The sequence below is a fragment of the Callospermophilus lateralis genome, chromosome 3 (assembly GCF_048772815.1).
Source record: "Callospermophilus lateralis isolate mCalLat2 chromosome 3, mCalLat2.hap1, whole genome shotgun sequence".
Classification (NCBI taxonomy): Eukaryota; Metazoa; Chordata; class Mammalia; order Rodentia; family Sciuridae; genus Callospermophilus; species Callospermophilus lateralis.
The window spans coordinates 196,931,021-196,954,516 of record NC_135307.1 but is presented as its reverse complement, the minus strand read 5'-3'; the positions used below and the strand labels follow the sequence as shown (position 1 = coordinate 196,954,516).

Here is a 23,496-nt window from a genome sequence, read left to right as displayed (position 1 = left end):
GGGCGTCAGTCTCCGGCAGCCGCCAGCAGTGGACCTGTGGGACTGTGCTTGATGCCCGCAGCAGCTGCACCTGCCCACGGCACCGAGGCCCGGATCCTCCACATCCTGGCCACTCTGACCACAGTCTGCCTCCAGGACTGCCCAGGGTGATGGCCTCCCTGTGGGCCTCGGGCAGCCACAAGGAGGATGGAGCCTGGGTGCCACTCCTCACCCACGGCCTGTCCCCAGCACTGGCCTCCAGCACTGGTCTTCAGGTCAGTGTAAAGGCGTGGGGGACAGACGTGGGGTCATTTGGCCACCATTATCCAGCAGCTGCCCAGCACTGGGCTAGGAACTCACAGACCCATCCCTGCCTCCTGGTGCTGCTGAGTCAGGGCATCTCACCCCTGATCCCCAAGGACAGGCCACTGAGCTGGGGGCAGTGACAGCCCCTCGCCGGTCAGGGATAAAGACAGAAGGGCCAGCTGTGCAGCATGAGGCGGGCTCAGTCAGGAGCCGCGATCCTGAGGTCACTACCCATCTCACCATGAAGGTAGGAGCTTGGGATTCCTACCATGGTACCACCCTGGGGTAGGCTTCGTGCCACCTGCAATATGATGACATAAAATTGCTGAATAAAAGAACACACAGGGGCACTGGGGACCTTGGAGTGGGACTGGAGCAGGGGTGGAAAGGAGTGTTCCTACTGGAGAGTGCAGCAAGTGCAAAGGCCCTGTGGTCCTGGGATTGTGAGGCAGGGTGCTGAGGCTATTGGGAGGCCAGACATGGGCTCTAGGGCAGGGGCAGGCCTTGTGGTCTGGAAGGCCCCAAAAGCACTTGATCGTTTGTGGCCAAGGGGCTAGCTCTGCTAGCCAGACAACAGTGCAACTTGTCTCCAAATAGCTAACCATGACAGATATGGCCCTTAAACAGAGACCAGGCCAGAGGGACCCCAGCTGGGGGCATAGGGCAGGTGACTTTCAGCCCCCATCCATCACTGAGGTGGGAGGGGTCTGGGCCTGCCCGTGCCCCTGCCTCCTGTTGCCTTGACTCAAGGCCAGGGCAGGGGCACAGAACTGCATCTGCTGCCCGGTGGGTTGGCAGGGAGGTCAGTCTGGGGACATGCTGGTCTGAAGCACAGTAGCCAGGCAGGGCCTGGGGGCCGGCTGCAGAGGGCCCAGGCAGCTGCAGCCCACCTTCCTCTCTCCGCCAGAGCTCACCCCGTGAGCACGCACCTCCCAGCCCCTGGGGCCGTGACTCCCAGGCAGGGCGGGGGCAGCACCCCAGCCTCCTCTGCTCAAGTCGGGGCTGGGGGCTCGGAAGCTCCTTGCTCAGGGCCACACGGGCAACAGCTTAGCACAGCACGTGAGGGACAGTGGGACACGTAACTCCTCATGGTGTCCCAGGGCCTTGTGGCAGTGGTGCAGTTGGGGCCTGTCACTTTGGGGACCCAGCCCAACACTGCAGGGGCTGCCCAGGACCCTGCCACTAAGCTTGGCAGCTCAGGGGCAGTAGGCAGAGGAACAGGGAAGGACAGAGACCGAGAGACAGACAGACAGACAGGGGACAGAGAGCAGTCTGAGGGAGCCCCTGGAGAGTGAGTCAGGAGAGACAGCGTGGGGGGCCATGGAGGGGGGGAACCCTGGCACTGAGCAGGGGCTGCTGGGTCCAAGCAGAGGGTGAACCCCGTGGGGCGTCAGTGTGGCCCGGGAGCCACATGGCTGTGGCGCTGCTCTTTCAGGTGTGTGTGTGGGGCCTGCTCCCCCCATGATGAGGGACCCCCGGAGCTGCCCCTGTCCCCTTCCTTCCCTCCTAAAGTTGGGGAGGGGAACAGCTAGGCCGGCTATCACTCCTGACCATTGGCCCAGGAGGCCCCCATTTGTGGGACTTTGGAAGCCATCAGCTTACCAAGCCCTGGCCCTGCCCGCTGGGCCTTGCTGGGGGGTGACATTCCTCCTGGGCTCCAGGCCTCCTGGCCATATAAGGCTGCCTATGGGCACCTCTTGGAGAAGCAGAGCCCTCCCCGCCACCCTGTGGGAACCAGATTTGGCCAGGCCCCCAGGATGGGGGAGGGGCCTGCTGGAGCCTGGGTCCTGGCGGGGAGGGCACAGGCCAGTGGGGCCCCCCTAGGGACTGGACACAGGGTCTCTGGGTGCCACTGGCCTCCCACTGTGCTGGGAGCCCCCTCCCTACCCAGGTCCCCCACAGGTCCTAATCTGGAGAAGGAAGGTGGGGAGGGGAGGGGGAGGGGAGAGGGAGGACACAGGAGGGAGACCAAAGGTTAAATAGGATAAAACTGTATGCCTGTGCACAGGAGGGGGTCGCTGTGTGTGCTGGGGAGGGCTAACAGGGCCGTTGCCCTTCCTGGGGGCCCGGGAGGAACAGATCCCCCAACTAATGCCCTCTGGGCCCCCCCGACCTGGGCTAGGTCCCAGGAGTAGCCTCCTCCCTGGAAGGAACAGGCCCTTTCTCTCTTGGAGCTGGGGGGGGCGCTGTCCCCAGGCTGCCTCCTTACTGGGGGGTGTGTCTCTCAGGCCAAGGGCTGGGGACAGGAGGGGAAGTGTCAGAATGGACCCAAGGGGATTAGGGCTCCCTGGTGAGGGTCCTGCTGGAACCGGGCTTGCTCTGAAGCCCTCCTTAGCTGCAGGGCCCTCTGGTCAGGAGCAGGTGTGCCCAGCGGCCAGACCTCCATCCCAGGCTCTCTGCCTGCTTGCTGCCAGACAGGTGGCTGATCTCCTCAGATCCCCAGGCTCCTCTGTTGTAAAAACTGAAACGGCAACCGAGCTGTGTGCAGTGTCCGGTGGAAGGTTCCCAAGAGCCACGGGGCCACTGAAGGGTCAGATGTCCTGTGAGCTGGACACACCCTGCAGGCAGAGGCAGAAGGATGGCGTGGAGTCTCTGAGAACCTGGCCCCAGGTCAAGTGGTGGGCAGGTCAAGGCCTCCATTCCTGATGACCATCAGCCCAGAGCCCCAGCTCCCGGGGTCAGGCTGGCTCTCAGGGCAGGGGCCAGCTGAGAGCCGTGGCACCCTCCTCAGGGGCAGAGAGGGCACCGGGGGGCAGAAGCACTGATCTGCTGGGCTGAAGACAACTGAGACCACCTCCCAGCTCACCAGTCCTCCTGTTAGAGGACACGCTGGACCATGCCCACAGCAGCCTCCGGAACCTGCCCCACGGCTCCCTCCTGGCTTCTCTGCCCCAAAGACAGGGACAGAAGTCCCCCCGCTGGCCCCTGGAAGGGCATCAGGGCAGCCCCGAGAAAGGGGATGTGGCCTCTAACTCCCCAAACTCCCACTGCCCTGGAGCCGAGAGGCCGAGAGTCCTCCTCCACCTGGCGGGAGGTCTGCCTGGGGATCTGCAGTCTTCCTTTGCAGCTGTGACACCTGGCCATGCTGTGGAGGGGTGTCCCCAGAGGTCAAGGGTTGAGTCAGATGTCCTGTGCCTGATCCCCGACAGCTGTCCCAGGTGGGCCATGTGGGGCTGAGGCTCTTCCAGGAATGGCCTTAGAGGGTCAGCAGGGGCTCTAGTGAGGGGGCTGTCCCCAGGACAGAATCACTTGGCTCAGGGGCCCCTGTCCTAGGGGGATGAACTGCCAGACCTTTTCCCCTCCGGGGTTGTCACTGACTTCTGCCTGCCCCCAGGTCCCTTGCCACCTGGGGCTGGTGGGGGCGAGGCCTGGCAGGACAGGGATGAGCTGCCTCCACACCTTTCCTGGCCCCTCTCCCTGCCCGCCTCAGACAGGGCGCTCACTCCTGTGGAGCCGGGACAGAAGGCACTGGGCACTGGCTGAGTGCGGGGAGGAAGGAGACCACAGGGGACTGATGGGGGGACAGGAGGGGCTGACCCACGTGTGCTCCTGACCACCCTGGTCCTTCTGGATAGGTTCAAGGAGGAAGGTGGCAGGTGCCCATGAGTGGGGGGGGGGAGGCAGGAGAGTCATGGGCCCCTTTGGTGATGATCAGGCAGCTGATCAGTCCACGGGTGGGGGGGACGAGACCCACCCCTCCCCCTCTCTGCCTGGGCCTGTATGCTGCCCTTGGGACAGTGCCTCCACCTCCCCCAGCCCCTCCGAAGCCCTGGCACACCGAAGGGCCCAGTGTAGGGACAGAGCATGCCACCCCACCAGCCCTCTTATCACACTGCCCTCAGCCCACTCGTCCGCCCCTGCCAGCCACCAGTTACTGGGCAGCTGTCTGCTGGGAAGCAGCAACTCGGGCTGACCCTCCAGGTGCCATGGGGGCAGGCTGACTCAGCGCATTCCCAGGCAGCCTGCCCTCCCTCCGGCCTGGCCAGTGCCCTGGGATGGCAGAGGCCTGGACTGGCCACTAGGAGGCTCAGGGGCCCTGAGCCCAACCTCTGCCTGTCCAGATCTCTGGCAATGACTGGGAAGCACGCAAGTTCTCAGGAGCCTGGCCAGATCTTGGCCTGGGGAGTGGTCCTCAGTCTCTATTCCCCCAGGCTGTCAGAGCCCCAGCTGTCAAGAGGTGCCTGCAGGGCCAGAGAACACTGCCCAGTGTGTGTGCGATGGGGAGGACCCCTGGGCAGTACTAAGGGAGGGGCCAGCCAACCCCCATCTGGGTACCAGCTACTGCCCCAGCTGTCCCTTGCTGGGGATCAGAAATCAGCTCCTGAGCCAGCCTGCCAGGACTCCGGATTCCTCCCGGTCTCCCGCCCACCCATCCTCCCCGCCCCTCCTCCACTCCCAGCTTTGGCAAGAGAATGGGCCTCAGCGCCCCACCCCCCAGGTGGGAGAACTAACAGGTTAGGGAGGAGCCAGTAGGGAAAGCGGAAGGCTCCCCGCAGCCTGTGTCCAAGCTGTGTCCACACAGCTCCTGGGGATTTGAGATTTGCAGGTGGCCAAGGATGACCAGGACACTGTGGATGGTGGTACAACCTTCTGATAGAGCTGCCAGCTCAGGATTCCCACCAGGACATGCTGGCCAGCACCCCACAAATTCAGCAGTGCCCCGAGATGGTCCAGGGAGCCTTCAGCCCAAGAGAGGCCAGGGCCAGCTGGCTTGGCTCAGAGACTGGGAGCTGCCAGCCCAGCAGCTGCATCCCCACCCCCACCCCCTGAGGGCTTCCCTCAAGGCCAGTTTGGCCCAGGAACCCAAGGGGAGGAGATCCAGTAGCTGCAGCCACCCCAAAAGCAGAAACCGGAACACAGCCCTGAGCTCTATGCCTAGTGTCCTTCACCTGCAGGCACGAGCAGGGGAGTGGCCCTGAGCATGGGTCCAGGGTCCCGCAGAGAAAGGGAGTCCAGGGTGCTGGGAAGCACAGGTGCTCACAGGCACCCAGCCACACTCAATAGAGAGCCCGGGTTAGCATCCCCGGTCCACTTCCTCCCTCCCCATTCCCCTACTGGAGTATGGGACAGGCAGGGCCAGGGGCTTACTCTAGTCTGGCTGCCCCAGGAAGCAAGGGGGTTTCCAACTGGACTCTCACTGACCCCTGCAGATGAGGATCCTTCCAGGGCACCCACCCTTGGCCCCTCACAGGTAGCAGAATGCACCTTCCCGGCACACGTGCAGAATGGGGCGACTGGCAGGGCAAGGGAAGCACGCAAGTTCTCAGGAGCCCCCCAGGTGACTGAAGTTAGGGAAACAAAGCGGGGACGCTGGGCGGGGAGAGGCAGGCCCCTGCGCGCTGGGGTTGGGGCACCCCAGGAGGGTCCCATCTGGGGTCCGGAACCACGGCCTCGGGGAGCAGGGAGGCGCTGCGGCACCAGATCCTAGGGCCTGGACCCCGGCCAGCAGGTGCCCCTTCCGGTAGGCCGGCAGGGCCGGGGTCTGAAGGGTTAAGGCCGCCCGGCGCCCCTCCCCCTGCCCCCTCTCCCACCAGCCCTCTCCCGGGGGCACCGGGCTCGAGCTCCCGGGCGGGCCGGGGCGGGGCCTGACGTCTGCGGGCGGAGCGAGCCGGGCCGGCCACCGCGCTTCAGACCCGCCGGGCTCCCGCCGGGTGCGCTGTCCCTGGAGCACCGAGGCACTGTCCGGAGCCGGAAGATGGCTCCGCGGGACGCACGGCTCCGCACCCGGAGCGCACTGGGCGCAGGCGGCCCCCGGGGTCCCGCGCGGCTGCTGCTGGCCGGATTGGTGCTGCTGGGCGCGGCGCGGGCACGGGCCCCAGAGGACGGCGACTTCAGCCTGCACCCGCCCTACTTCAACCTGGCCGAGGGCGCCCGTATCTCCGCGTCCGCGACCTGCGGCGAGGAGGCCCCGGCGCGCGGCCCCCCGCGCCCCACCGAGGATCTCTACTGCAAGCTCGTGGGGGGCCCCGTGGCCGGCGGGGACCCCAACCAGACCATCCAAGTGAGCGCGGGGCGGGGGAGTAGGGGACACCGTCCCGCGGCTTTCGGGACCCGGGCGCACCGGGCTTGGATCCGGAACTCAGCCCGACTCTTTGGGGAGCGCCATGGGCGGGGAAGAGTCCAGGTGCCGATTCTCCCGCCGACTCCCTGGCTTAGCATCTCGGGGGACCGACAGAGACCCCAGCCCGGCCACTCAGGCTCGGACGGGAAACCGCGTCTCTCCGGAAGGACCAATGAAGTGTCCCTGTGAACTTGGGGGCTTTGCGGGGGACGTTCAGTTCGGTGGCGGTGAGCCGGGAGGGAGGGTGCTGGTGCCTAGTCCCTGGCAGCCCTAAGTCCGGGATCCCGGCGAGGGCGGGGCTTGGCCTGGCGCTGGCTGCCTGTGGGGAGGGGGCGGGCGGCTCCGCCTTCCCCCGGGACAGGCTGGAACCTGCTGGCCTCCGGATGGGGACGGGATGAAGGCGGGAGGGGCCAGGGGCCCTGCTCAAGTGTTGGGGCCCTCATTGCCATCATCCTAGGTTGAAGCCTCCCCCGCCGTGGGCAGAGGACCTGGGTGGGACATCACTGGGAGTGGAGCACCTGTGGGCAGTGCTCAGAGCCTTGCTGCCCAGCAGGCGGTGGGTCAATCCCTGAAGAGCTCTGGAGGTTTCACCAGGTGGTGAGCCTTTGGTGGGCTCAGTTTCTGGCCCTGTGGTGGACCCCAGCCAGGACAGTAGGGTCACACAGGTCTTCTGGATGGAGGCTGGGGCTGGGTCAGCCTGGGGGACAGGCAGAGTCGGCTCCAGGAACTCTGATAGCCCACCCTGAGTCAAATTCCAGGTGCAACCTTAGCCTCTTCCAGGGACCTTGGTCCACCCTTCTGGAAGGAGAGGCTGGGAAGGGGAGAGTAGCTGGGAGTGGATTAGCTGAGGGGAAGAGGCCAGGCAGTCGGGTGACCAGGGGTCCCACCCTTGGGGAGCAAGGTGCCGAGAGGTGGCCAGCCCCCTGTGCTCCTGGGCCCACATGCATTCTCTTCAAGCCCAGCACAGCTCTCTGCGTTGGAGGGTGGAGTCCACCCTTCAGGTGGGGACACTGAGGCCTGGAAGGGTGTAGTCACCTGCCTGAAGCCCCAAAGCCGGACTGGGTCAGCTGCAGAGAGCCATGTAAGCCTTCTGCCTGGGTTCCCATACTGCATCTGGCGGGTCTCAAGATAGAGAGCCTGCGGTCCCTCTGGACCTGCCCCAGGGGCCTGGCCAAGCTCCCCAGGCCTCTCCTCTGTCAGCTGGGAGTCTGCCACTGTACCAGGGAGGGCCCAGTCACTCCCAGATCCCAGACCACTGCCCTACGCCAGGCCAGCAGTGCTGCCTGGCTGGGGACCACCTGCTTGTGTGTGTCCCCCCCATGGCTGCTATCACCTCTGCCAAGTGCTTAGGCCTAGTCCTCTGGGGTCAAGGCCCCTCCCCCGCTCTCCTTAGCTGTGCTTCCTCGGAGATTCAGTTCCTAGTTGGTGGCTGTCGGCACACCTTGCCTGAGGCTGGGAGCCTGGCCTAGAGCCTGGAAGACAGGCGCACAGTGAGCACTCGACAAACCTGGGTCTGGCTTTCTGTGATGGGCATGGGCTGTGCCTCACCCATGCATGGCACGCCGAGGCAAAAGCTCCCTTTGTGGTCTGCAACACTGGGCCGTGAGTGACCCTGCTCCAAGGCTACGTGGCTGACAGACCACTGTGACCTCGGATACCTTCTTTTCTGAGCTTCAAGGCCTCAGGTTCCCTGCCTCGGATGGGTCAGTGGTGGGGCCTTGCCCACAGGACCTGGCTGGGTGCTCTAGGCGGGTGGGCATAGGTGTGGAGGACAGGAAGCCACAGCTGCGCTTCCATCCTACGAGCAGAGCCTGCACCAGGGTGGGGTGGCAGTCCCGTGGTGGCGGCAGGGATGGTGAAGGAGATGGGACATAGGAGGCTTGGGGCGTCTCACCTGGGCGCCTGGGTGCATCCTGCTGGGCCTCTGGACAAGGCAAGGCGTAGGCAGCAGGGACTTCCACCCTCTCTCTCAGGTAGGCATCCGAGGAGTCCAGGCTGGCCTGGGGCCAGACTAAAGGTGACTCACTGGAAGGGGAAGTCCTTATCAGTGCCTTGCTGTTCCTAGCTCTGTTCCCAGCAGGACCCTCTGCTGCAGCACAGGGCTGAGGGAGCCTGTTTCCCAGCTCTGTCCACTGTGAGCCAACCCAACAAAGAGGCCATCAGGGAAGCCCTGGCTACCTGGAGCTCCTGCTGTGGACTGCTGCTGAGTGGGACCAGGGTCATCTCTCCCTGGCCCTCCAGACCACCTCTGCTGCTGGCAGGGCTGAGCATGTGCTTCCTGGGCTCCTGGAAGACCCTAACCTTTGACCCTGGGCCCAGCCTCCCTGGGTCAGCCAGCTCAGCTGCATGGTGCTCCCAGGGAGGCCCTGGGCCCTTTGCTCAGCCCTGGCTCAGCAGGCCAGGGAGCCCTGGGTTCCAGTTTGGGGTCACCGTTTAAGCTTGGTGGTGTGGCTCATGCAGGTCCCCACTGCCCTAGCTCCTCCGTGTGGCCGCTCTGAGGGGTGGACTGGTCCGTGGCAAGGAGTGAGGTCCAGAACTCTGGGCCTCAAGGGAAGTAAAGGCCTCCAGTGGGGACTAGCCAGAGAAGTCGCAGGGTGGAGTAAAGCAGTGAAGCCTGGCAGGGTGTGGGTGAGCACCTGGGTGGTCCGGTGCAGCCCCGTCTCCAGCAGGGTTAGTCTGCCCACCTCCCTCAGCCCCAGCCTGGAGCCTGGGAGGACAGCCACCCAGTTTCCCAGGCTGGGCCTCAGTCAGTGTGAGTCTCCAGGGCTGCCTTTGTGTGCAGAGGGACAGCAGGTCTGGTTTCCTTGTGGGGGTGGGTTCCACTGGCCTGCAGCCAGGGCCCTACCCCTCCCCCACCAGGGACAGCAGGACAGGCTCCTAGTGGAGCTTCCTCCTTGTCCCCCAGCAGGTGGTTAGACCCGACAGGAACAGTTGCCAGCCCTGAATGTGATCCGTTAATCCTTGTTCAGCCAGAGGCAGGTGCAGCCTTCCCCACTCTGCAGATGGGGACACTGAGGCTCCATGGTGTGGTCGCTATGACTTACTTGGCCCTGTCCCAAGCTGGAGGCCCAGGCTTCACCTGCCCTCTGAGCCTGTCTCCCAGGCTGCCCCTGGCTGGAGGAGGACCCTAGTCCAGAGGGCTCTGTGTGAAAGTTGGGCAGGGGCGTGGGGGACAGGTGGGTGGAGCAAGCGCCTCTCTCCCACCCTCCTGGCCACCAGACGCCCTCCCCGACAGGTGGACTCTCTGTCTGTGGCTCTTCCCCCACTGACCCTGCCCAGGCCCTCTGGCAGGGTGCAGTGGGCAGGCCACCTGCCTGCAGTCGTCCCCTGGAGGTCTTCTGTGGTGCTGCCTCCTCAGCCCCAGCCTCCCCCCCCCCCCCCAGCCCTGCCCCTGCCCCTGGTCTTCCTGTGACCATCTCATGTGAACCGCAGCCTTGAACCAGAAAGGGGCCCTGGGCACAGGTCTGGAGGTTGGGGGTGGAGCTGCTGTGATGGGACCCCGGGACCCTCTCCTGGCCGTCTGACCCTCCTCTCCCTGTAGGGCCAGTACTGTGACATCTGCACAGCTGCCCAGAGCAACAAGGCACATCCTGTGAGCAATGCCATCGACGGCACCGAGCGCTGGTGGCAGAGCCCACCGCTGTCCCGCGGCCTGGAGTACAACGAGGTCAACGTCACCCTGGACCTGGGCCAGGTAGGTCCCTCTGGGCCTGTGCAGCTCCCACCCTGCTCCTCTGCCACAGGCTTACCTGGGGCACTGACAGGGAGGAAATGTCCCAGGGCTGGTGGCCAGGCCCAGACAGGCCTGCGGGGAGAGGCCAGCACCTGTGAAGGCAGCAGCGCACCTTTGTTTTCTCAGTGTCCCTGGACACAGGGGAGGAAGGGCCAGTGGGGGAGGTGTGTGGCAGGGGGCGGGCAGAAGTGCTGGGGCCTGGTCTCCTGGTGCTCTGGGCACCCTGGTGTTTACTCTGAGGAATTCCTGGCGGCCGTGGGAGGGGCTGCAGGAATGCCAGAGGCCTGGCTGAGGTGGACATTCCTGGAATACCTGTGCCCTGGCCTGGTGGCCTGAGGGTAGGTGGGAGCACACAGGCCTCTAGTTCCCATCCATCCTTAGCCCCAGGCCCCGTGCAGGCAGGTGGGTGGGGCCTGGTGCTCCTTGGAGATGAGTCAGCCCCATAAGGGGGACAGGGCCTGGGACCTTGAGAGGCTCCCTGGCTGAGTCAGACGCACATTGTGTCCTCCCCTAGCCCTGGGGTCCTGGCTTGTGACATGGGCCAGCAGCACTGTTCTTCTCTGGGCGTAGGAGTGAGGAGGTGGTGCCAGAGCCCGCCAGACCTACCCTGCATGCCCAGAGCCTGTGTCCTGGACTGCTTTGCTGCCGTCCTGCGGTGTGACCCAGGACTCTTTTCTGAGTCTGTCCCCACTACAACCTAAGGGTGTTGGGAGGTGACAGGTCTCCTGCATGCAGACTCCTGCAGGCCCGCTGAAAAGACAAGCCCCAGGGCAGGTACCCGCTGCCCGCTTCTGGCAGCACACGGACCCAGCCCAGTAGGGCAAGTGTGCTGGACTCCAGCAAGTGGCTTGGGATTGCCAGAGGGACCTGGTTTTGCTCTTCTGTCCCTGCTGCCAAGTGGGGAGGAGAATGGGGAGGGGCTGGCCATCAGGGTCCTGACTGTCAGCATCTCACTGGTTTTCACATCTAGTCTCCCTGTCGCCTAGGGAGTAGGACCCTGGGGCGCCCTAGTCTCTGGCACAGGGTCGGGCAGTTCAGTGTGTGAACTCTCACCCGCTGGGGGCTGAGGGGTCTTCCTTCCTCCCAGGGGCCAGCCCGCCTGGTCTGGTCTCCATGGCAACCTGGGTGGACCAGGTGGGAGCACTGAGGACGGGCTCTGAGGCCTGCTGGCCTCTCTTGTATGAGTGGCACCGTGAGATCTGCCTTCAGAGTCCTCCTGGCAGGGAGAGGGTCCACTGCATGGACATCTTCCTCTCTGGGCCTCGGTTTCGCCAAGTGTGGGGTGTAGGGAAGTGTTCAGGAAGAGGCCACCCCCTTCTCCCTCCCCCTCCTCCCCCATCCAGCCATCTCCTGTCCACCCTTCTCTGTCTGGCTAGATGTGTCCACCAAGGCCTCTGTCTTGGCTGGCCCAGGGGCTACCAGTCTTAGTGGGGGCCTGGAGCCCTGCCTTGTCCCAGCCATTTCTGAGGTTGGGGGGGCTGTGGACCCAATTCCAGTTCTATTGCCAGGGGAAGTTCTTCCTGGGGTTTGGCATCATGGGGTTGGGCCCATCCTTGGAGATGCCGCTGGCCCTGGGCTGGGGCTGCGGCTGCGTCAGGAAGCTGGACTCAGCCGCTGCCTTTGTTCTGGGATTGGAGCGGATGCCCTGGGAAGGGGCGGGGGCGGCTGGCACTGGCACAGGGCTGCTTCCTGCACCTCACCGGCCTGGGAGGTGGGCTGGGCCGCCTGGACACTTCTGTCTCACACCCCCGTGGGCCGGGCCCAAGGGCTCTCACACAGGGGAGTGGGGCAGTCCCTGTGGCCTCTGTCTGGGAACAGCCTGTGTCTCTGGGCAGGACTCCGGGAGGGCCTGGGCCTGGTGACTCTTTCTGCAGGGGAGTAGCCCCAGGAAGACGCTCCCCGATGGTGCCTGGTGACTCAGGAGCAGTTTCCTGAGACGCAGCTTGACCTGCCTGGGGCTCAGTGGGGGTTCTTGTGCATCTCCTGTTCTTCTAGAAGCTTCTCGGGCTGAATGGTCAGATGACTGGCCCAGATCCTCGTGGAGCCCTGAGTCCAGGCAATGGAAAGCTCCTGTCAGGGCTCGGGCCAAGAGGCAAAGGGTCCTGGCTTGAGTGTCCATCTCTGGGCTCTGCCACAGGGTCCCAGGTCCTTGTCCCCCACCCACACGCCAGCCCAGTAGGCCCAGTTCCTGCAGAGTGGGCAGAGGTGAGCTGGGCCGGCTCTGGCCTGTGCCCCTCCCTCTTCAGACGCCCCCCTGGGTGACCAGGCCAGCAGGGACTCTCCCCGGCAGCCCCTCCCTTTCCTCAGGTTGGGTCAGATAAGCAGTGGAAAGTACTTGGGCCCCTTCCTGGCAGGGTGGTCCTGGCTTTGACCCTGCTGCCTGCAGTGGCTCAGGGAAGTAGCAGGCTTGTCCCAGCCCTGTCCCAGCCACAGCTGCAGAACAGGCTGGGGGGCTAGGTAGGGGTCAGCAGCAGAGGGGCTTGAGGGCTAGCCCTTGGGATGTGGGCGGGGTGGTTGGATGTGAGGCCAGGGTGCTGGCGGAGGGCTGGAAATGCCAGGGAGGCTTTGCCCCCAAGGTGGGACCTGCTGGCAGGAGGAGGAGGCAGGGAGGGGAGGGGTTAGCTGTGCCCCAACCAAATAGTCGCTGCGGGGCACAGCTCTGGCGAAGCTCCTGACCATGGCGTGAGTGTCCTCCCTAGGTACCTGGGGACGGAGGCACAGCACCAGTGTGGCGTGTTAAGATCCCAGGCTGTTGTCAAGGGAGACCTTGGGCTTGGCAGTGGCTGGTCCCTGGACCCCTCCTCCCGGGCTGTCTTCCACAAGCCAGGGAGTAAGGACACGGGGCTCGGTGGGGTGCTGCCCTGGCTGTCGGGGTGTGCCCTTAGGCCCAGCCATCCTGCCCACCTTCAGGATGGGTGACTTGGGCTCCGGTCCCAGTGCTGAAGGCCTGGTGGTTACAAGGTAGAGGCCACTGGCATGTCCCTCAGCCGGGTGCTTGGCCACGTGGCCAGTGCCCTAAGACCATCAGTTGTCGGGAGGTGACAGGAAACGCAGCTGTGACTGGACTTCAGTTTCAGAGCGTGGCAGCATGGACAGTGCGCGGCTGGGCTGACCCTGGCTCTTGCAGCTGGGCTCCTGTGGGGGTCCCTGGCTACCCTGAGGCAGCAGCCCCTCCCTCTGCCTCTTCCCTCAGGAGGGTTCCTGCCCCTTCCTGTCCCCTCCCTCTCCCTGTCACCCAAAGGAAGACCTGGCCCAAGGGGCTCTTGTGGCCTTTCTCCCCAGCCTGTGCCTCCTGCTGCTACCTCAGTGACCCTTGGTAGCCCCAAGCAGCCATCCCCTGCAGCTGTCCCCATGTCACAATCCCAAACAGCCACACCCTGTCCAGCCACCCTGCCCAAGGGCGCTCTGCTGGACCCAGGCTCTGCAGACCCTGGAGGCTCCCAGGGCTTCCTGTTGTCTGCATTTTTAAACAAGCCCAGGGTGCCGGTGTCACCGTGTCTCAGCATAGACTAAACTGTTTGGTTTCAGCCGCGGGGTCCCCTGGGGGTAAACTGCACTTCCTGTGGCCCTGGGCTGACCATCTGGCCTGACCTGGCTGGGCCACAGCAGGAGGGCAGGGACCTTCTTTGGCTGGTTGGTGGGTCACTGGTCCACCCCAGGTCCAGCTCTGTTGAAGTGCAGGGGCCACAGGGGCCATTTGCCTGGCTGGGATCCCCAGGTTTCCCTGTCCCTGCCAAGCCGTGTCACTTGACTTCTGTCCCTGTGACTAAATACCCAAAATGACCAAATGGAAAGGATGGAAAGTTTATGTGGGCTCATGGTTCCCATATGCGTCCCGTGGCTTGGCCCGTGGCTTGGACCCGTGGCAGCAAAGAGCTTCCCAGCAGGAACACATGGTAGAGGAGGCTGTCGCAGACGGGTTACCCCAAGAGGTCCCCCACCTCCGGAGAGCCGGCTGGCAGCTGGGGTCTTCACCACCTGAGCCTTGGGCAACCTTCCAGATCCAAACTCCACAGGCCCTCGCAGCCCTGCCAGTTCCTCAACAGTCTGCCCACCTGCTTTGGACCCCCGGTAGGGTGGGCTCCTGGCCTGCGCCTGCCCTCAGTGGGCTTTTCCTGCGTGGCGGTGGGCTTGCTGGGTGCACCCTGCTGTTTCACTCCACTCTCTCACGGGTGGGTTCAGCTGAGGCCTGTTCTGCATTCCCTGCTAAGTTTCAGGCAATGGCTGTGCTTCTCCGCCCAGTTGGGGACCTGAGTGGCCTGTCTGCCTGGCCTGTCCATGTTCCTACCAGGTTTTCAGCTGTCTCTGCTGAGGGGGCAGCCATGGGGAGAGGGGCACGGGCTGCAGGCTGGACCAGGCAGACTCCAAGGCCACCGCAGGTTCTGGAACCGATGGGGACCTGTGGGGGTCAGGGTGCCCCAGAGTTCAATCTGAGGGAGTGGCCAGGGCCATGGGGACCTGTGGGGGTCAGGGTGCCCTAGAGTTCAATCTGAGGGAGTGGCCAGGGCCATGGGGACTGTGGAGGTCAAGGCTGGGGACCTGTGGGGGTCAGGGTGCCCTAGAGTTCAATCTGAGGGAGTGGCCAGGGCCATGGGGACCTGTGGGGGTCAGGGTGCCCTAGAGTTCAATCTGAGGGGAGTGGCCAGGGCCATGGGGACCTGTGGGGGTCAGGGTGCCCTAGAGTTCAATCTGAGGGAGTGGCCAGGGCCATGGGGACCTGTGGGGGTCAGGGTGCCCTAGAGTTCAATCTGAGGGGAGTGGCCAGGGCCATGGGGACCTGTGGGGGTCAGGGTGCCCTAGAATTCAATCTGAGGGAGTGGCCAGGGCCATGGGGACCTGTGGGGGTCAGGGTGCCCTAGAGTTCAATCTGAGGGGAGTGGCCAGGGCCATGGGGACCTGTGGGGGTCAGGGTGCCCTAGAGTTCAATCTGAGGGGAGTGGCCAGGGCCATGGGGACCTGTGGGGGTCAGGGTGCCCTAGAGTTCAATCTGAGGGAGTGGCCAGGGCCATGGGGACCTGTGGGGGTCAGGGTGCCCTAGAGTTCAATCTGAGGGGAGTGGCCAGGGCCATGGGGACCTGTGGGGGTCAGGGTGCCCTAGAATTCAATCTGAGGGAGTGGCCAGGGCCATGGGGACCTGTGGGGGTCAAGGCTGGGGACCTGTGGGGGTCAGGGTGCCCTAGAGTTCAATCTGAGGGAGTGGCCAGGGCCATGGGGACCTGTGGGGGTCAGGGTGCCCTAGAGTTCAATCTGAGGGGAGTGGCCAGGGCCATGGGGACCTGTGGAGGTCAGGGTGCCCCAGAGTTCAATCTGAGGGAGTGGCCAGGGCCATGGGGACCTGTGGGGGTCAGGGTGCCCTAGAGTTCAATCTGAGGGAGTGGCCAGGGCCATGGGGACCTGTGGGGGTCAGGGTGCCCCAGAGTTCAATCTGAGGGAGTGGCCAGGGCCATGGGGACCTGTGGGGGTCAGGGTGCCCTAGAGTTCAATCTGAGGGAGTGGCCAGGGCCATGGGGACCTGTGGGGGTCAGGGTGCCCTAGAATTCAATCTGAGGGAGTGGCCAGGGCCATGGGGACCGTGGAGGTCAAGGCTGGGGACCTGTGGGGGTCAGGGTGCCCTAGAGTTCAATCTGAGGGAGTGGCCAGGGCCATGGGGACCTGTGGGGGTCAGGGTGCCCTAGAGTTCAATCTGAGGGAGTGGCCAGGGCCATGGGGACCTGTGGGGGTCAGGGTGCCCTAGAGTTCAATCTGAGGGAGTGGCCAGGGCCATGGGGACCTGTGGGGGTCAGGGTGCCCTAGAGTTCAATCTGAGGGAGTGGCCAGGGCCATGGGGACCGTGGAGGTCAAGGCTGGGGACCTGTGGGGGTCAGGGTGCCCCAGAGTTCAATCTGAGGGAGTGGCCAGGGCCATGGGGACCGTGGAGGTCAAGGCTGGGGACCTGTGGGGGTCAGGGTGCCCTAGAGTTCAATCTGAGGGGAGTGGCCAGGGCCATGGGGACCTGTGGGGGTCAGGGTGCCCTAGAGTTCAATCTGAGGGAGTGGCCAGGGCCATGGGGACCGTGGAGGTCAAGGCTGGGGACCTGTGGGGGTCAGGGTGCCCCAGAGTTCAATCTGAGGGAGTGGCCAGGGCCATGGGGACCGTGGAGGTCAAGGCTGGGGACCTGTGGGGGTCAGGGTGCCCTAGAGTTCAATCTGAGGGAGTGGCCAGGGCCATGGGGACCTGTGGGGGTCAGGGTGCCCCAGAGTTCAATCTGAGGGAGTGGCCAGGGCCATGGGGACCTGTGGGGGTCAGGGTGCCCTAGAGTTCAATCTGAGGGAGTGGCCAGGGCCATGGGGACCTGTGGGGGTCAGGGTGCCCTAGAGTTCAATCTGAGGGGAGTGGCCAGGGCCATGGGGACCTGTGGGGGTCAGGGTGCCCCAGAGTTCAATCTGAGGGAGTGGCCAGGGCCATGGGGACCGTGGAGGTCAAGGCTGGGGACCTGTGGGGGTCAGGGTGCCCTAGAGTTCAATCTGAGGGAGTGGCCAGGGCCATGGGGACCTGTGGGGGTCAGGGTGCCCTAGAGTTCAATCTGAGGGAGTGGCCAGGGCCATGGGGACCGTGGAGGTCAAGGCTGGGGACCTGTGGGGGTCAGGGTGCCCCAGAGTTCAATCTGAGGGGAGTGGCCAGGGCCATGGGGACCTGTGGGGGTCAGGGTGCCCTAGAGTTCAATCTGAGGGGAGTGGCCAGGGCCATGGGGACCTGTGGGGGTCAGGGTGCCCTAGAGTTCAATCTGAGGGGAGTGGCCAGGGCCATGGGGACCATGGAGGTCAAGGCTGGGGACCGTGGAGGTCAGGGTGCCCTAGAGTTCAATGAGGGGAGTGGCCAGGGCCATGGGGACCGTGGAGGTCAAGGCTGGGGACCGTGGAGGTCAGGGTGCCCTAGAGTTCAATCTGAGGGAGTGGCCAGGACGTTAACCCAGATTGGGACGAGGACAGGCTTCCTGCCTCCACCAGCTTGGGCCCGGCCGTCCTGGGAATCAGCATGGGGCCTCCTCCTATAGGCCGAGTCACAGGCTGCCTGCTGAGTCACACCTGGGGGTGGACCAGCCCCCTCAGCTGGGATGTGTGCTATAGCCAGCACCTGTGCCCTGCCTTGGCCCCCAGACCCCGGGGCCAGGCAAACTTAGAGTGTGGAAGCAGATGAAGCCCGGTCCCCTTCCCCAGAGGTCCCAGCCATGACCTACCTGTTGGTGACATGTAGCTGAGCCCTGGAGACTACTGGCCCTCCCACCACCCCACATCCCCAGGGCCTGTGGAGAGACCCATCCTGCCAGCTGGCTGCTGCTCACCCACCAGGGACAGGTGTCACCTCCCTCTGAGCCTCTTGAACCTTCACACTGTCATGAAGACACCTCACCCTGATCCCTCCTCTCTGAACCTCTTCCCATTGCCCTGTGCCCAGAGAGGGGCAGTGCCTTCCCAAGGCCACACAGCCCTGGAGCCTGCCCTGGACTCCTGCCCCGGCTCTGACCCTGTGCTCTCACTGGCCCTTGTCAGGTGGGGATCACCAGGACAGAAGCCCTCCTCAGGGAGCCTGGACCCTCTGAGGTCAGGCTGGGGGTGGGGCAGGGGGCGTAGTGACAGGCTGCTGGCTGCTGCCCTGGAGATGTGCCTGCCCCAAAATAGCCAGATTTTTAAAAATAACCGGCGGCTTTTGTTTGGCTTTTGCTTTAAAAGACATTTTTTTCCTTCTGCCCAGAACTATGTAGCAGCGGAAAGGTCAGCTGGCGCTGGCCGCTGAGTGGAGCAGGCTAGGAGGGGGCGGGCTACATCCAGGGAGGCCAGGGGTCTGTGCCCCTCCCAGGTCACAGCAAGGGTGCTGCCATGGCCCTGGGAGCAGGGACCAGGTTGGGGACAGACGGGCAGCACTTAGGCACAGCCGTTCCTGCCTTCCGCCAGCCGGGAAGCAGGACAGCTGTCCGCGCCCTATCTGACAGCCGTGGGTGGGCGGACAGATTGCAGGCCGGGATCTTAAGTGTATCCCAGCATGGGGGCAGAAGTTTCCGTGCCCCCCTTACCCTGCCCATCAGCGTCTTGGAGTCAATGTTTGTGAAAGCGCTCTCAGCTTGGAAAAATGCAGGGCCAGCTGACCAGGACGAGTGGCCCGCAAGGGTGCAGCCTGGGGTGCTGCTCAGGGAGAAGTGGGGGCGGACCGGCTCCCCTGGGGCTGTTACTGGGGCTGGGCTGTGGCTCCCTGGGAGCAGCCTCTGTCTGTTTCTGACACGCCCGCACGAGTGTCCACTCCTCCCGTCGCCCTGCAGACCCCTCCCTGCCCCCCGCAAAATCTTCTCAGACACTAGGGAATGTATGTAGGGCGGGCCCAAGGGCACTGAGGCCCAGGTGTGGGTCTGGGCGAGGTGTGGGTCTGGGCGCGGGGTCTCCCTTCCCCAGCTGGGCGGGCTATCTTCCCTCAGGGAAGGGGAAGATGACCTCAGAGCTTGCGGGGTGGACAGGCCTGTGCCCCGACCCCCACTGGGAGGCTGCCCTTGGCTCCCACCTGCCGTGCCTGCCACACTAGGCTTCGGGGCAAGGGCGGCACCCAGCACCACTCCTGGGGTCCTGGGGCCTGCCCCACCTGAGCCGTGCTACCTGAGGGGTGACTGGTCCCCCACCCTGCCCTGTCCAGGGTCAACAGCCGCCCATCAGGTTACCCGCTGCAGTGAGAAGGGGGTGCCCGGGGGCACTGCCCCATACTGCTGGGTCTCCGTGGCACGAGCAGAGCGCGGCCTGGACAGTGGCCTTCCCTGTCTGCTCCAGTTCCCAGGCTGGCCCTGGAGGGAGAAGGTGGATAGGTCAGCTGCAGCCCTGGCGGGCTTCCTGAGGCCCAGAGGTCTGGTGAGGGCGGGGCCAGCTGGGGCTGGGGCCTGGGGCCAGGACTTGCCAGGGTGTTGAGGAGTGTGCAGGACATTGGGACGCCCTGGATGCCGTGCCCTGGCCAGGACGACCGGCACCGAGGCTCTGGCACCCTCCTCCCAACACTGGGAGAGAGCAGGGAGAGACGGGCTCCCTGGGCAGGGCCTGTGGCTGCAGGTGCCTCTGGAGAGGCAGCTCCCCTTGTGCTTGGCTGGGATCTGCCCTGATGTGCCCAGGGCCACAGAGAAGCCATAGCCCCAGTTCCTGGCTGGGGAGGTCTTCCCTGTTCTGCTCAGCTCAGCTCTGGGGGTTCTTTTCCTATGTCCCTAAGGGGCCACCCAAATGGTACAGTTGGGCCCCAACTTGCTCCATGGCCCCCTCTGCCCTGGGCCTCCGTGGGCTGGTCAGAGAGTAGAGGGGTAGGTGCTGGGGGTGGTCAGGGTACGGCTGGGGGTGGTCAGGTTAGTGCTGGGGGTGGTCAGGTAGGGCTGGGACAGGGGCTCTGTCCGGGAGGCAGGCTGCTGTCAATGTGCCAGTCTCATTTGGGTGTTGGGGCACTGTCCAGCTGATATCCTGGCTAGATATCGGGCTTTGGGGGACCTTGGTGTGCTTCTCTCTCTACCTTGGCCAGCCCCGCTGAAGGCAGGCTGCTCCCCCAGGGTGCCTTGTCCACAGCCCCCGAGCTCTGGAAGACAGAGGGTGAGGGCTGGGGAGGGGGCTGCTGAGCCCTGGGCCACCCCAGGATTAGGAGGGGAGCCCTTCAGAAGGGGCCGGATCCCATCTGTTCACCCCTGTGGCCACGCAGGCCCTCCCACTGGGTCCCTCTACTCCCCCGGCAAGCCCACAGCCCCTGAGGGTCAACAGCAGGGTTGGGGCTGTCAGGTAAAGGGCTGTCACCTGCGGTGGCGCCCAGCACCCACGCTGCCCCTCCCGCAGGTTTTCCACGTGGCCTACGTGCTCATCAAGTTCGCCAACTCCCCGCGGCCAGACCTCTGGGTGCTGGAGCGGTCCACGGACTTTGGCCACTCCTACCAGCCGTGGCAGTTCTTCGCCTGTGAGTGTCCCTGAGTTGTGGGGCCTGGGGGACCCTGGGGTGGGCTGCCATGCTATGTATGCTTCCTCCGAGTCCGAGGACTGAGCTCTGGGTGCTATGGTGTCCACCCAGCCACCTGAGTCAGGTAGAGCGGCTGGGGCAGGGCGTCGGCGCCAGGAGGCTCCGTGGCACCTCTTGGCTCCTCTGGACTGGCCTTATGCTCAGACAGCTCTCTGATGACAAAGTGGCCCTGGCGGCTCTGGGCGTACTTCCTGCCGGCTTGGCTGCCTGTGTCAGGAGAACACTGGAGTCACTGGCTGTCTTGGCCATGTGCCACCCTGACCAGTCATGTTGGCAAGAACGCTGTGGTTGGACAGGCCTGGTCACATGTCCTCCAAAATCCTTGGCCTGTGAGCCGGCCAAGGGTAGTAGGGTACAGTCTTCAGAAAGGGGCTGGGTGGCATCCCAAGGGGCAGTGTTCTCCAGCGTGTTCCAGGGAGAGGGATGGGCACCCAGGAGTGGACTAGTGGGGCCTGTGGACGTCCAGCTTCACAGGCAGGGCCAGCGTTCCCCTTATCAGCCAGAGTTCTCTCTTTAATAAATCCTGCTGGCCGGTGGAGCGTGGGCAGGTGCCCATCCAGGAAGAGCACCCCACCTCAGAGAAGTAGGGGTGTGCCTCTGGGGCCAGGGTCTGCGGATGTTTGGCGGCTCCTGCCCTCACTTCTGGCTCCTTAACCACAGCCTCCAAGAGGGATTGCCTGGAGCGCTTCGGGCCTCGGACGCTGGAGCGCATTGCCCAGGACGACCATGTCATCTGTACCACAGAGTATTCGCGCATAGTGCCCCTGGAGAATGGCGAGGTGGGCTGCAGGGGCGGCCGCCCCAGGCCCCTTGGGCCTCACGGGTCGGCTGGTGGTGTCAGGGGCTTGTGGCCACCACGTGACTCTCAGCCCATGCTTGCTGCAGATTGTGGTGTCCCTGGTCAACGGGCGCCCCGGAGCCAGGAACTTCTCCTACTCCCCACTGCTGCGGGATTTCACCAAAGCCACCAACATCCGGCTGCGCTTCCTGCGCACCAACACTCTGCTGGGCCACCTCATGGGCAAGGCGCTGCGGGACCCCACCGTCACCCGCCGGGTAAGCATGTGCCCTGGCCCCAGCACCAGGCTGGCCCTGCGGAGGGGAGGGTGTGCTGGGGCCCTGCCCTGGGGACGGGGTGGCTGGCCCCACGCTCACAGGCCCTGTGCAGTACTACTACAGCATCAAGGACATCAGCATCGGAGGCCGCTGCGTCTGCCACGGCCACGCGGACGTCTGTGACGCCAAAGACCCCGCAGACCCTTTCAGGTGAGGCCTGCTCCCTGCTGTCCTCCTGGGGAGGAGCCAGGGTTCCATTGCCACCCCGACTCCCCATGGGGCCTGCAGCCTGCTGCTCCGGGGGCCCTGGTGTCCCCTTCTGCACAGAGAGGTGGAGGGGCCGAGCCGTGTGGACCTCTCTGGTTGCTCTCCTGGGCAGGGCAGGCTCTCCTCCTGGACTTGGGCTGCACACCTGTGTCCCCCGGAGGTTCCTCCACTCACTTTGGGAGGGCCCACCCCAGTTCCGCCCCTCCCCCCAGCTCCCCAGTTCTTCCAGGCACACTTTCTGCCACCCCCACTCCTGAAGTTCACCTCAACCAAGGGCGGGGGGCCAAGGCCCAGCGTGGGGAGCGGCCAGCACCCCTGTGCCATCTGATGTGCCTTGCTGTCATGCCACTGAGGACAGCTGAGGCTCTGACCTCTTGCCTTGGAGGATCCACTTCTTGGGAGCCCTTCAAGCTCTGACTGGCTTTGGCCTCTGCCCGGGCACAGGCGTATTTCTGGGACACCCTCAGCCAGCCAGTTGGCAGGGCCCAGCGCCTGCATCTTCGCTAGCTGCCAGCAGATTGGTACCTGAGAGCAGATCCCTGGTGGCCCAAATGGCCAAGTGGAGCCTGGCACTGGGCTGGGGCAGCCGGGCCACGTCCGTTCTTTCCTTCCTGCCTTGGGTGTGCTCGGGCAGCAGCTGTGTGTCGAGCTGCTGGCACCCGGAGGGCTCTCCTGGCACAGGCTCACCTGTGCTGGCAGGCAGCTGGCGTCGCACTGGCACGGCACTCCCCCTGGGCGAGAGGGGCTGAGGGGAAGGCAGGGTGGTGTGGTCAGGCTGGGGCTAGGTAGGACCGTGGTGGAGCCTGGATGGGCACCCATGTCCCCACCCAACATGGGGCAGCCCAGCAGGGTGCAGGCAGGCTCACCCTGACATCTGCACTGCCTCCAAGTTCTTTGGCCCCTGCTTGTGCTCAGATGCAGGACCTCCCCATAGCCCTCACCTGGGTCCTATTGCTCGGTCCACTCAGCCAGCCCATGGGGAGGCAGGTGAAGCCCAGGCAGGAGGGACGTCCACCCCACACTGTGGCCATAGCTGAGCCCTTCTAGAGGTCTGCAGAAGGAGCCCCAGACAGAGGGCTCAGGCAGGCTGCTTTCCTGATGCTGTGGGCCCTGAGGACGCCCTGGGGACACTCTGGGTGTACTCTGGGAGCAGGTCCCTTCCAGTGCAGCTTCAGGGCTCCTGACAGCTGGAGTGGAGGCTTCTGGGGAGCCAAACTGGCCTCTGAGGATCGAGGGCCTGGCGCCCCAGGAGCTGGGGCTGCCCTCACCTGCTGGGACCTGGAGAGGCATTGCTTGGTCCTGACGCACCTGCTCCGCCAGCCCTGAGCTCAGCCCAACGTGGGCCTGGGGGTGGTGCGGATTGGGCATCTGTCCCAGAACCCCCAGCCCTGGCAGAACCCCCTCTCCACAGCCATCACTCAGCAGTGGCCCAAATAGCTCCCACCTCGTCCTCTCCTGCAGGGAACACAGCCCGTTACCCCAGCTGGCCTTGCCCCTCCCTCCAGGCCTGCGTCCTCCTCCGCCCCCTCCAGTCTTGGCCCGCACCTCACAGCCACCTGTGTCCCACCGTCTCGGGGCACATGTCCGCCTGAGCCCGTGTTTGGTCTCTGTTGGGGGCTCTGCTGGTCATGTGGCAGCCTGCACTTCTCACAGGCAGGGGTGACTTAGTGAGCCGCTCAGCCCCAGAGGGCAGCTCGGGAGACCACTTCCTGCCCTCTGCTGCCCCGTTCTCTCTTCTCTGTGGTCCCAGCCTGCCCTCGGCCTCCTGGGACTCGCCCTTCCTCAGGTGCGTCCTAAGTACTTCTACTTGGTGACCGCCTGTCAGTGGTCTGAAAATGGCCGTTTGTCCTCACTCTTGAATGACAGTGTGGTGTGGAATTTGGGGTTGGTGAGTGGATCTCACACAGAGGAGGGACCCTGTCACCATCTGGGCATCTCCCGATGTCACTCAAGTTAGGGTCTCTGGGTTGCTTTCTACCCTGGGATGTTTCTGGGGGCTCTGCTGCCCTCCGTCCTGCCAGTGACCTGGGTCAGGACCAGGCCTACTTGGTCAGCTGGGCCTCTGCGCTGGAGGGTGACCTTTGCCAATCAGCGG

General features: G+C 64.6%; 2 protein-coding genes across 4 annotated transcripts in view; one reads left to right on the top strand and one right to left on the bottom strand.

Moving 5' to 3' along the window:
- Rps21 (ribosomal protein S21) overlaps window positions 1-3,677 on the bottom strand; it is a 29,288-nt gene extending 25,611 nt beyond the window's left edge. Inside the window, exon 1 of the mRNA XM_077109080.1 lies at window positions 3,674-3,677. The gene's annotated coding sequence lies outside the window, so the exon portion shown is untranslated. The remainder of the gene's footprint in view (window positions 1-3,673) is intronic.
- A 2,250-nt stretch (window positions 3,678-5,927) lies between these two features.
- The window catches only part of Lama5 (laminin subunit alpha 5), a 45,384-nt gene continuing 27,815 nt past the window's right edge, over window positions 5,928-23,496 (top strand). For 2 of the 3 annotated variants that reach the window (XM_076852084.2, XM_076852083.2), the window contains exons 1-6: window positions 5,928-6,286; window positions 9,888-10,040; window positions 19,901-20,018; window positions 20,739-20,857; window positions 20,964-21,134; window positions 21,247-21,344. In XM_076852084.2, coding sequence (XP_076708199.2) covers window positions 5,981-6,286; window positions 9,888-10,040; window positions 19,901-20,018; window positions 20,739-20,857; window positions 20,964-21,134; window positions 21,247-21,344 — 965 coding nt within the window. In that variant the 5' untranslated portion in view covers window positions 5,928-5,980. Of the gene's footprint in view, window positions 6,287-9,887; window positions 10,041-19,900; window positions 20,019-20,738; window positions 20,858-20,963; window positions 21,135-21,246; window positions 21,345-23,496 lie in introns of those variants that run through there. The other variant, XM_076852085.2, reaches the window with a different exon arrangement.